General features: G+C 45.6%; 1 protein-coding gene across 2 annotated transcripts in view; it reads right to left on the bottom strand.

The window, feature by feature from the left end:
* USP44 (ubiquitin specific peptidase 44) overlaps positions 1-13,312 on the bottom strand; it is a 156,828-nt gene that overhangs the window by 90,921 nt on the left and 52,595 nt on the right. For both annotated transcript variants that reach the window (XM_078675889.1, XM_078675899.1), the window contains exon 3: positions 8,160-8,358. In XM_078675889.1, coding sequence (XP_078532015.1) covers positions 8,160-8,358 — 199 coding nt within the window. The remainder of the gene's footprint in view (positions 1-8,159; positions 8,359-13,312) is intronic.

Here is a 13,312-nt window from a genome sequence, read left to right as displayed (position 1 = left end):
TATGGACCCTACATCAGAAGGGCACTTAGGTGAGAGCGTAGCCTGAAACGCCAGAGGGAGGGAAAGCTGCAAGGGGAGTCTGGTGTGTGTGTGTCTCTGTTGTTGAGGGAGACAAGTACGGGTGCACTAGCTGGGGGCGGCTGGTGCATGAGTGTGTTTCTTGCTGCACTTACTGCATGCAGCTGACTTGCCTGGATGGAAGGAGGACAGGAGATCACCTGCTCCAATCACCAACCGCCCTGCGCGTGCCCATCTACTGTCCCACTTCCGAGGCAAGTCCACAACAATAAGCCTCGATGGCGACAGCGCTTCGCGCTGCGTACGCCAGGCTCGACCTAAAAAAGAACCCGTATCATATACTCTGAAGTTGGGGACTCCGAGCAGGGGGAACACTACTGTACACTATGCAGAGGACATTCCGGTCACAACATCATGCATAACAGTACAGTAACTTCGCCCCATCAGTCTGGAGTAGATTCAGACAGACATTCATCCATCCATATTTTATACAGGCCATGGTTACTCATTCCACCCAGTGCTGCTCCCCACTCCTACCGGGAGAGACTGAAGTGCACAAACTTGGAAGGCTTTTCCCGCTGCAAGCCAACAGTATAAGATGTGCCTGAATAAAACCTCACCAAATAAGGGATACGATTAGGTACAAAATAATCCAAGCAACATTTGTTCCCCACTTAAATAGCTCTATATGGGCTCTAGTTTGAATGTTGACTGCATTTTTTTTTCTCTGCATGCTATATAAATGGGTTCACTTTGCTCTAACCCCATGCTACTTACAATTTAATCGGCATTAGATCCCGGCACTTTACAAGTGCCCTTTCAACAGTCAGCCTTCATGTGAGGTCCATCTATGGTGGGGTATAGGCTGTGTTCGCTTTAACCAGAGAAGGCAAATGGCACTGTATCAACTCAAAGCGATTTAAAGTTTGAAGAAGCTCTGTGAAGTGGGTGTTTGATGAACAATACTACATTGGTACTGTAGTTACTTGGCATTCCTCAGTGGATACACATTTTAATCTGGTTCTACAACATGAGAACAGCTCATTACATTTTACCTGGAAACTGGTTACATCTAAAGAAATAAGTTTATTCAATTAGAACAGAAAACTGGAGGGGGTGTGGCCTGGCAGTCCGACCTGGCAGACACGCCTTAGTGTAGCTTCAGTGGCCTGAATTAATCCTACATTAATCCTGTATCATATGTATATCCTGCTCGGATCGAAGACTCGGCGGAGGCTAATAGAGGAGCCCGGCGAACGCGCCGCCAACGTCTGGTGGCTGTGACAATACCACACAGCGGGAGGCCTCAGCGCCGGGGATTGAGCGCACTGCTGGACTGAGCGCACTGCTGGACTGAGCGCACCGCCGACCCACCTGGACGCATGCCCAGCATTGAACCACAGGAGCGTTTGTCCTTTGCGAGGTGAGTGTCTGGGGCAGAGGTTAGCTGCACGGGGACCGGGGCGCCCCGCTTCGCGCTGCCAGAGATTCAGCAGCTGGACCGTGCAGCGGTGTAAGCATGGGATGTGAGATCCTGGGCCTGGCTGCGTGCAGCTTGAGGTCTTGCGCCCCCCTCAACCACCACCACGGCTGTGACTGCGGGCGTTGGGGGCAGTGAAGGAGCCTGCTGCGGTTTCCTGTCCCATGGGGGCGCAGGTGTGCTGCGGCCTACCTCGGGCCTTGAATGAATTTTTGGTGGCCGGTTAAGGCAGCAACAAAGCCTCTCTGCTCGGAGGCCTGGGGTGGAGCAGACTGATGCAGTGGTCTCCTCCTGGCTGCCGAGTGAAGGGGAAACACCCGCTTGAATCCTTGGTCCTGCACCTCTTTGGCCAGTGAGATTTCGGCAGCAGATTTGGGTTGCGGTGCAGATGTGCCACCCCCAACCCTCCCGGGCCATGGGTGGTTTTGAAGACCCCCCGGTGGTGTGCCTGGAGTTAAAGAGGTAGCGGTAACAGCGCAGGGGCTTGTGACACATCTGGTGACCACCAGAGGAGCCCGTGACTGACCTAGACAGTGCCCCTGTGTCTCCCTCTTTTCCGGACGCCCCAGTGGCAGGTCTGGTTTGGGCCGGGTTCCGAGCCGCTCCCTCTAGGGGGTCCCTGGTATCGCCCTCCGGTCCCTATAGACTGACCACCACTAGGAAGCACCCAGACATGGGGCATGGGCTGGCACCCGCTAGGAGAAGTGGGTGTACCCAGCTCCCAGAAGCGGGGTGCCCTCCCCTGGCCGGCCTGGTGGCCCCTCCCCCAGGAAGCCAACTGGTGATAACTGCCTGCCTCAGGGTGATACACTGCGATATATTCAGTTTCACACTCAGACGACCTCCCCATCCATTACCTTTCAGCATGGCCAACGAGACGCCACAAGGTGGATCATCTAAACAAAGAATGCTGGATAAATATACTGGTGCGCCGGTCCAGGTGTCTATACTGGGTGATCAGGGGGCGGCCCTGCCGGACAATGCTGCTCTACGTGTGGCGATTACCCAGTCCAGGTAAACACTGGAGGCCAGGATTGGCGCAGTGGGTTCAGACTTAATGTTGCTCCGACAAGATCTCAAACGTGAAACAACGTATTACGGAGTCAGAGTCTCGGATCTCAACAGTGGAAGATCCTGTGACACTACACTCCAGAAAAAAGTGTCTACCCTGTAGACCCTTACGCTGGGCCTGGCAGCTTGGGTGGAGGATGCGTAAGGGCGCGCCGGCATTAATAACCTCCGCTTCGTCGGCTTCCCAGAGGGATGAGGGGGTAGCGTGGAAGATTTCCTCATCAAGTGGCTCCCGCCCGGTACGTTCTCTCTGCGCTTCATAATCGAGCGCGCACATCGGGCGCTGATGCAGAAGCCACCACCGGGTGCCCGCCCCAGACTAATAATAGTGAGGCTTATTAATTACAAAGACCGAGACTTTATTCTACAACAAGCCAGATTGAAAGCATCCCTTACATTCGCCACTCAACGCATCATGATCTTTCTGGACTATACCAAAATGGTACAACAACGCAGACAATCGTTTGTAGATGCCAAGGCGTGCCTTTGGGACATTTAATCCAATACTCCGTGTTGTTCCTGGCCTGCCTTCGAGTGGCTTATCAATCATGTACACACTTCTGTGAGACACCGGAGGAGGTATTCTGATGGATGGATGTAGCTGTGAAACTTAAACCTCATACTCCACCCAGATTCCTTATCTGGGGGACCGGGACGTGGCTCGCCTGGAATGGTGGACAAACTGCACCGCAGATCGCGGTCCAATAAACAATCTAAAACTTGTAGCAACTCCCGCAGGAGGATGTCAGATGAGCAGCCGGAACCAGCAGCGTCCTAACTGATACCCCGCCGAGATCTACATCTACATTTACCATATACCATTCGGGTGGGTTGGAGGCACATAATGCCGCAATAGATACTTCAGTGTTGATGAGGTATAGGGCAGGGGGGGTTGGGGTAAAGATATTGTGTTTTGTTTTTAGTGCCTTAGCCAGATACTGCATACAGTCGTCTGGCTATTCAGGCCAGTCAGTTTTGTTCATCCGTCCACATCCTCTAATACCAGACACGACATCTAGCTATGAGATCCAGAAGTCGTGAACTCCGGATCCTCCGTTGGTACCCCTGTGGCCTGCGGACGTTTTACTCCTACACTTATTTGGTACCAAGACACCATGCTTGGAAAGATTTGGATTCGCCCAAACCTTTCATGCTGGGTTTACTATAGGCTCCCATGGCTTGGCAATCCTCATCCATCAAAGCGTCCCATTCCTTCACTTTAAGATGTGGACCGATCCACAGGACAGGTTCATATTGATTCATGGAATACTATATGGGGAACCCCTTATCCTAGGTAGATTTTGTTTCCCCCCTTTTACATGGGCCCTCGTTGAGCATTTCATCATACTCTGGACCGAGATCCCATCCGGCTTAACGATAGTGGGAGGAGAATGGATTGATGTACTACGTCCCAAGAAAGACAGATGGCGCAGCACTTAGCAGGTGACTGGAATTCGAGAATCTAGACTGCTGCCCTTAACTCAGAGCATGGGGTGGGTGGACTCCTGGAGGGCGCTACACCCCGCGGGTCATAAGCACACGTAGTTCTCCGCGGTAAAGGAGTTCTTCTCCTGCATGGACTACATATTCATGCCCACAACCACAGGCTAAAGTCCGCAGAGAACCAACCCCGGGGCTTGTCAGACCATTTGCAGATATCCCGCAATTTTCTTTAGACCTGGGCGTTCCCGATTCAGACGGCAGCTCTCGCCATGGCTGCTACAGGACGAGCAGTATAGGGCCGTCTGTAGAAGAGAAAAGTCAACACCACAAAAAGCTCTTTCCTAATGGCTGGCCACCGTTTAGCATAAACAGTGACGCCGGCTAATGTGAAAGAGGGGCGGGGCTTAAAGCCCTTTACTGAAAGTTAATCAAAAACATAAAATCTCACCAGCGAGCCTGCGCACGTGCGCAGCCCATGCCAGCCGAGACCTAACAAGTACAGAGGCTATCAATTACATCACTGAGTTAGTACACAGCCATTCTATCCACACTATTATCAGGTGGCGAATGAACATAGAGTGCAGTGAGAGTTACATAATGTAGCCATGCCTCACTTAGGGGAACACAACCAGGTGGGGCAACACTCAGCAAGAACCCAATATAAGCCACTGTAGTTCCCAGTCAAGCACACGTAAACTAGCACCAATATTCAGTATTGCAATAGTGCTGGTCCAAGGAGAGTACACAGGACTTTAGAGGTCCGCATGTAATTCTAGGTCTGGAGGGCGGAGGCATCAGACCAGCATGCAGTTCCAGCTGTTGATTAAACAATAGAGTTCAGCCAATGCTCAAACTTGGGAGACCTATCTGCTTCTCCTAGCAAGCTACCCGTCTCCTAACCAGGAGCAGCACCAGCAATTTCTTACGTGGTTTATCTATTTCGGTCATCCATGCCAGTAAGGCGATCCATGGATCCATGTTTGCCATGCTCTCAACCTTAGTGGGCAGAGCAGCCATCACTTTACTCCAGTACTCTGGAGTCAGCCAGATCCTGCCTCCGGTATTCCACACCATGTGCAGCTGAGAGTCCTCCGACAAAAATGCCAAAGTTCCCTAGGAGTGTAATAGGTCTTCTGTAGAAATTTGTAGCGTGTAATACATAACCTACTACTCAAGAGACCATACCAGTTTGTGTGCAGCAATATTTCAAAGTCTCCACTAGTAGAGGAAGACTAATTTCTCCCTCCCAGTTCATACAGGTGTTCTGCTCCTTCATCGTGATCTCCTTCTGTGCTGAAAGGTACAAGCCGGATATTAGCGGTTTATGTTTAGTATGTGTGGCAACCACTAGTGATTCCAGGGTCTTAAAAATGTTTAACTCAGCAGGACCACAGACTTGCACACCACCCAGAGTCACTAATATAGAAATATGAGGGGGAGAGATCAATATAATTGAATTCAGAGCTGTTTGCTGACCAGGTGCAGGGCAATGGATACATATTTTCCCCAAGAGCCACACCAGTGTATTGTACTTCCCTCTGAAAGGATATTGAAACACCTGAAAAGGATCTAAAACTCAAGGAGAGCAAATTTAGAGGCCCTACCCAGCACAGATATTTCATTGTGGGTAACAATCTTACCTTTCTTGCCAGCCACTGAACAGAGAAACCCAACTGTGATAGGTGTGCTTTTGTAGCCAACAGATAGGTTCTCACTTCAAGGCCTTTATTTACATCTGGCTATTTAACGTGTTTAAACACACCAGGCATTCCTTAATCGATACTGTGCTATATGCACCTCAGTTAAGTTAATGATCAATCGAAACATGCAGCCTATCATGATCATAATCACTTGGTACTTGGTATAACTTTTCTACAAAAAGTCAAAGAAGATAATCCTGTTGGTTTTATAATCCACTGAATATTATATATCTATTTTTTTTACCTGCTGGCAGTTGCCACCAGGTAGTTAGGACCTAGTTTCCAGAGGAAGAGTGCTTTTTGTTTTGCTAATAACTTTGGCGCAGTTCAATAATCTTCAGCTGCTGTCTGGGATTTCAGGGTGATCCATCAAGGGGTGTTCAAGTAAAATAAGAGGTCCCAAAACACATTTTCCCCATGCAATTTTCCATAGTGAAATCAGTGACTACTACAGCCCGAAACGCTGAACGGAATTACACTAAATTTAGCACATAGCTAGATCTTGGTACAGAAAAAGTGCAATGCGGTGTAAATCTGGTCAGTAGTTTTGCAGTTAAATAAAAAAAAAAATGGAGAAGCACCACACAACGGCAATGCCATGACTGGCTGACCGTAACCCGAGAGGAAAGTTGGGGCCATCATTTTGTGCATCGGGACTCAGTTCACAGGGCCGAAAATTAAATTTATAAGTAATAGAAGGGGTCAGGGTAGAGGTAACCGGACCCTATGCTCCTGATGGAGCCCCCCTCCCCCCTCATGGACAAACAATTGTCCAGACCTTTTTTTTTTAGCGCAGGAGGGTCTGCAAATCTACTGCAGCGCTCAGCACAACCACATATGCTCCACAGCGGATCTGATGATCCAGGCTCTCCAATTAAAAAACACACCCCTCACCTACCCATACAGCCAGTCACAAACACACCCATACAGCCAGTCACAAATATGCACACACCGCCCCTCTCACCCATTAACCCCCCCCCCACGTCCACCCACCCACTCCTATAGCCACTCACAGCCACTTGCACACCCATATAGCCACCCACACACTATAGGTCACCTTACATTAATTAACATGTTTAGAATATACAAGAATGAATGTGTGAATAATATGTATTTATAAACTTGTGAAAATGTATATTAGTAAACTGAACTTATGGATCAAATTGTATTAGTTTATTTTTTTAAACTGAAATTCACAAAAATAACGAAGATTATAGGGATGTTACAGTAAGGGAATAGCAAAAAAAAAAAAAACCTTAGATATTCACAAAAAAAAAAACCAAAGGTTACAAGGATGATAGTTAGGACCCATGAGAGAATTAAACGGATAGTCTTGTCTCTTATAAACTACTACTCTAAACACAAATAAATCAAAACGTCTAATTGTACGGGCTAGTCTTTCGCAAACCACAACACCACAATCGACAACATGGAAAGAGGTTTTGGTGCAGACGTCAGTTTTACACAAGCCACAACTCACCCAGAAGAGGTTTTAGCGGACAGGCAACTGTGTCACAAACCACTAGTAAAATGTTGCTTCATCCTGGAGAAAGGAATCTGCAGAGGTCAGTCTGTTGCAAAGCACTACTACACTGAGCCATCACCTTAGAGAGGTCTTAGTGAACAAATGAAGTTATTGCAAACTACTACACACATTCTTCACTGTGCAGTGTGGATACCAGATTTGAGTGACTCGGTGTTAGCTCAATATCTGCTTCGTTGTATGCAGTCTGGTAATTTCTCCTTTTGCTCTTGGAAAGAGAAGAAGCAGGAAGCACAACAAACCCAACAGTTCTGAAATTACAGAATAAAAGGACCATTTCTTTTACACGTATCTAACAACCCAGCAATATTAAAAGCCCCCTCTCAAAAGGGGGATTGGGGGGAGAGGAGCAAATGTGAATAGGCGGTGCCTTTCCCCTTTAAGCAAATCTAGAATGAAAGGGTAAAATAACTCAATAGGATTCATGACGGTTAAATCTACTGTCACTGCATTGAAATATGATTAGCAAAAACCTGATATTTACGTCTGAAAGAGCAAGAAGGCGAAGTAACTGAATAAACATTATGCCATGAATAGGAAATAAAACCTTTCTAATTAAACAAGAAATTGCCAAAGCTTAATCCCAGCAGCAAGGAGATATACTTTAATTAGAACGCGGAGAGCAAACAACCAATCATGTTGCTTGGAATGAAATACTATTTGTACAGGCTGTATACTGTAGCTCTCACAACAAGCAAGTGACTTGATAAGAGTTCAAACAGATGACAGTTCTGGCAATTTTATTCTCACAAGCAACAAGAAAACGTCACAAACAGTTTAGAATTACTAAAAACGTATTTCGCAAAACGTTAGTTCTCTTGCAGGCTAAAAAACTATCTTTTTCCGTGCTGTACTTGGATGTGTGTTCAAAACATATGCACATATACATACTGCCTTTACTCACTGTTGCACAGATCACAGGCATAGATCTTTCCTTCCAAAGCTTCAGTCTCCGTGAACTTGGCAAGCATCTCCGTCAGTAAGCATGGATGCAGGGACGCAGTATCCTTTCCGCTGCAGTGATACCGTTCAGGAAATTCAAGGGATAAGTCCCAGAAGGGTTCCACTGTATTAGATTTGTTGTCACACGCAAGACATGTCACCTGATTAAACAAAAGTTTATATTTTTTTAAAGACTACTTGTAACAAAAAAAGAAAACGGATATCTTGTTCATTTGCGAAAATGTCAGATATGTTTTTAGGTCTCGGCTAGACAATGCATACACTAACTGAAATGATCAATCTGTGGGCTTCAGCCTGCCCACAGGCTTACCATCTGTTGGTCCATGGTCGCTCTCATATCCTTTGCCCCTTATTTGTCCATGGCATTCATGAGTCATGCCTCTTGTGTTTAGCCCTCCCCCAAAGCAAGGAGCAAGTACTTATGTCCATTCTGTTTTAGGAGCTACTTTTTTCTGAGTTGGAGCATTCATACGAGTACTCGTGATTTTACAAGCTCCGTCTCCTCCCACCCAGGCTTCATTTCAAACAAAGCAATTATTAGGAATCTGAACACAAAGGCTGCATTTCCACAAGAGTGCTAGTGTTTTAACACTATCTATTCCCACCCAGCTCCACTTAGAACTATGTATAGATTGTTAAACTGCAATAATGGCATAGCAGCGAAATTGTAAGCTGGTGTTACGTATGTGAACACACACAACAGAATACAAGCATGACAAATGCTCAGTCCCCCATTTTGTAGGGATAGGGGATGGAGAGACTGTTTCCCTCTCTTTTTAGGCCTCCTTTCCCATCTTTTACTGCTCTTTTGTGCCTGCTAAACAGAAAATAAATCTGTCCCGGGCCGAGCTCTACCTGCCTTGCTTCTCCCACTTTTATAGACTGCTGCGTTGGGGCTTTGGTATGTTTGTGTGTATGTGCGCTCGCTCATCTGTTACTACATGGAAGAAAAGAAAATGAAGTGGTCACCAAATGCTTAGGATTTTTCAAGTTCTTAACTGTAGGGAGTTTGGACAAACCTCAATGAGAAGTTCCAATTTGCTAAACAAGGGGTTGCTTCTGCGAGGTAAAGCATTTATCACTGTTCTAGTTTGATGAAGAATTTTGAATGGTAAGTGTGCATATCTGTTTAGGACATTGGCGTGGTTCATGTGCACATAGACAATTTGTGAGCATATGGAAGTCTGGGTCAATGGTTTGCGTGCATGACTTGATGTGCGCAAAACCCCAAAATGTTTGCACATGTGGTTGATTTTGGGCATCCTGTTGGTTCAGTACATGCAAGTGGTTTGGGCATGTGGATTGTTGTGCCAGCGGGTTGTTTGTGTGCCAATGCAGGATTTTTGTGAAGGTGGGGTGATGTGCAAGTATGTTCTGTGGGTGTCCGTTTTGTGGGTTCATGGGCAGGTTGTGTAAACGTGGGGCATTTTTATTTTGGGACTGTCGGTATTATGTGCGCATATAAAAGTGTATTGTGTGCATGTGGTCACGATGTTTTAATGGGGACGGTTTCTAGGCACGAGGAAGTTGTTCATTGTAAATGTTCAAAGTCTCAATAGTGCACTTATTTTGGTTACACACTGGGCGGCGAGTAATGATAGGCCATTATACATGGACAAAGGCCTTCGAAGTCTCGGTCTCTTAAGTTGGCAAAATTCGTACAAGGCTCGGTATTGATTATCTGTGCGCACCAGATGTGCAGCAACATTTTACCTTACCACACGCCTAAGGAGCTGGCTTACTTGGTTTGCATGAAACAAGCCCAGAGTGAATGTCCCACTACCTTTGGACATTTGCATATTGTCATTGTTGCTGGCCTATGAATTGTAGCTCGATAACTAACTGAATTACCTTTAACATAAGACTTCAAAGTAGCAGAAATTTTTTATTTATTTATTTATATCATTTGTTAAGTGCCTGAAACACCCCAGATGGGGTATCTCCGCGCTGAAAGGCAGCACTTTCAAATATTTGAGTTCAGAATACAGTGCAGACTGAGTCATAGTGCTTTTTTCCATGACTTTCAGCCGTGCTGTTATTCAACAATGCAAAGGACACTGACAACATCAACCATACTCGAAATGCAGAGAACTACTTGATTTGCCCATGCTCGTTTCTTCTGTGAAATGTCTGTTCAATATGGACCGTAGAAAATCGAGCATATGATAAAGTACGTGACTTAATTGATTAAAGGAATTTTGGTCAAGCACTGGAGAAAATTGGGGTCAATGTTTTAAAAGCACCTCGTAAGGGGTTATAACCCTATATATAAAAGTCTGTAGTACGTGCAATCATGTGTACCACAGGCAACCATACAATAGACTACTGGCAACTGTTCCCTGTTATAAGAGCCGGAACATGATTACAACCTACCGAAATTTCTTTTTAGGATGTTTGTACATCACACTAACACTCCTGGTTAGTGTCTCTTGGCACTAAATACCTTATATAACCTCTATTGGAATCCAATAAAAGAAACAAGCCATAAGATCAAAGAGCATAAAGCCAGGATTTAAGCAGCTTTTTGAACGTATTCACAGATGTAGCTCAGATTGAAAGTAAAAGCAAATTTCAAAAGGTTGTCCCTAGTTCCTGGGGAGATCTATCGCCCCAGTTCAGTCTAAACCTGGAGATGTGAAAAAGTATATTAGTACAAGATCTAACATGATCATATTGAGTGCATTTTTTGAATTTGTGAAAGAACAGCAGGTGAATGGTCGACCTTTTTTAGTTTCATACTGGGCTGAAAGCCATATTTTAATGTTTTTGAAGGCGATCTAAAGATTTTTCAGGCATATGAAGGTAGGATGAGTTAATACACTCCAATTAAGACTGCAAAAAAGCATTAGCAACAATCACTCTGTGAGAGTGAAAAATTTAACAAAATTACCAAAGCCAATATTTCTCACAGTTATAAGTGCCAAGATTGTTTGCATAACAAAACAAAATCGAAATACTGAAGGTACAGCAAAGTTATTTTCTGGTATCATGAAACTGAATTCAATATTCTCTGTCTATAAACAGAATGTCTTGCTTTTTTTGTTGATGTTTAAAACTATAATTCTCCGACATATACAAAGCTATGCAATACATACAGTTTGTTTAGTCACAAACACGTTAAGGATTAGACACATTTGGTACCAAATGCTATGATATTCAAAAAAAGTATATTACAAAGTGACAAAAAACTATATAATGTCTGACCAGTACCTATTTATTTCTGCCTAGGATGACATAGCCTGAAGAGCGGCTAGACCATGCTCAAAAGGCTATCCGAAACATATACACAATATAGTCAGAATGTCGACATTTCAACCCACGCCTGTAGGTACTATGCCATCAGGAGTTTGACTAGGAGCAAAATGTTAAAGGCTTTGTAAATATAGCTTGAGCGGATTCCATGTATCTTTTGGACGAGACTTGTGAGGGAGCAATGTGGCATATAAGTTGCGGTTAGTGTTGCAATAAGTGAGATTAGCGAGCAGTAGTGGTCCGGAGCAGTTTACTACCCCATTTTAAGGCTATCTCCCATTTAGCCAGAAGCAGCGCCAGCGCAATAAATTTACATAGATTCTTGGGCATATTATAAACATAGCCTAGGAGGGCGATCTCAGGAGCGGGTTCCATTACCAACGATGTCATTCTGTCATTCGGGATAGGAGTTCAAAAGTGGCTATCCAGAACTCCGCAGTTTTAGGGCAACCCCATGTTAAGTGAGGAAAGTCAGCATAGGGACTGCCGCACTTACGGCAATTGTGAGGCCTAGTTGAGTCAATAGCATGCAGCTTAGCTGGCGCCATACGCCCTCTATAAATATTTCAAATGAATTAATTTATGCCTACTATTGAGGTAAGAAAAACCAAAGGTGGTGATGGACGGAGCGTTGACAATACAAACACTCACCCCCAGTCAACTGATCAGGGTTTAATCCATCACCGTTCTTTAGCTCACTCCGCCACCCCAGTTCAGACATGGCCATATGCAAATGAGTCTGACACTGTGCCTCATGGGAACAGTCCAGCCCGAACTGCCAAGCCATGTCTTCCCTGGACCAGAATCAAGCTTCCCAGGACCGGTTTCTGGCATTACAGCCGTCTTCAGCCGGGCTTGCTTAACTCCAGTGGCAAAGTGAGCAAGGGACTCACGTTTGAGCATACCCTGCCAACTTAGGGCGAACAAAGAAAAACCAAAGGTGGTGATGGACGGAGCGTTGACAATACAAACACTCACCCCCAGTCAACTGATCTGGGATCCCTCTCCACACCACTGGAGTCAAGCTATCCTGGCTGAAGACGGCTGATAGGCAGAAACCGGTCCTAGGATGCTTGATTCCGGTCCAAGGAAGACATGGCTTGGCAGTTCGGGCTGGACTGTTCCCATGTGGCACAGGGTCAAGACTGATTTGCATATGGCCATGTCTGAATTGGGGTGGTGTGGTGAGCAACAAAACGATGGATTTAGGCCCAGATCTCTGTACTGGGGTGAATGTATGACATTGTTCTGCATTCTGTCCATCAACTGTTGTTTTTACTATTGAGGTAGACTTCTCTGATCTGCGAACAGTACCCAAACTGGTCGTCCAGAATAGGATGGCCCTGATGGAGTGTTAACGCACGCTATTCAGGAAGCACCTAAAGGATTAGTGGTGAATTAATATGGTAAAATATGAAGTAATTTCAGTGGTGGATATTAGTCACTTATTTGGAGTGAGAATATGCTGCACAGCGGACGTGCTGCTGTACAACGTGGCCCAAAAAACATTGACAAGGCCAAATAGTTCCGCTATTTAGCTTTGTCAATTGTTTCCAGGTCATGAAGTACAGCAGTGTGGCTGGCTTCATTGCAGCATAGTTGAAAGGGAAAAGAAAGTGCTACGACATGACCAGCGTTGATGGCTACATAGCACCTTTTTAGAGTTGTGCTTGCGAAAGTCAGTCCGGCTCCACGATTCTCCGCAACACTGTCAAATATTTGCCCATTCGGGAACAGGTCACCAAACTGTTATGGAGTGGGATGTGAGCACCGGCAAAACGAATAGTTTACCCGTCGGTGTAGTTTTTACAGCTTGAAGACTTTTCCTGGTTTTACTATGCT

Source organism: Lissotriton helveticus, chromosome 1_1 (genome assembly GCF_964261635.1).
Source record: "Lissotriton helveticus chromosome 1_1, aLisHel1.1, whole genome shotgun sequence".
In the NCBI taxonomy this organism is placed as follows: Eukaryota; Metazoa; Chordata; class Amphibia; order Caudata; family Salamandridae; genus Lissotriton; species Lissotriton helveticus.
This window is presented reverse-complemented; position numbering and strand designations above follow the sequence as displayed.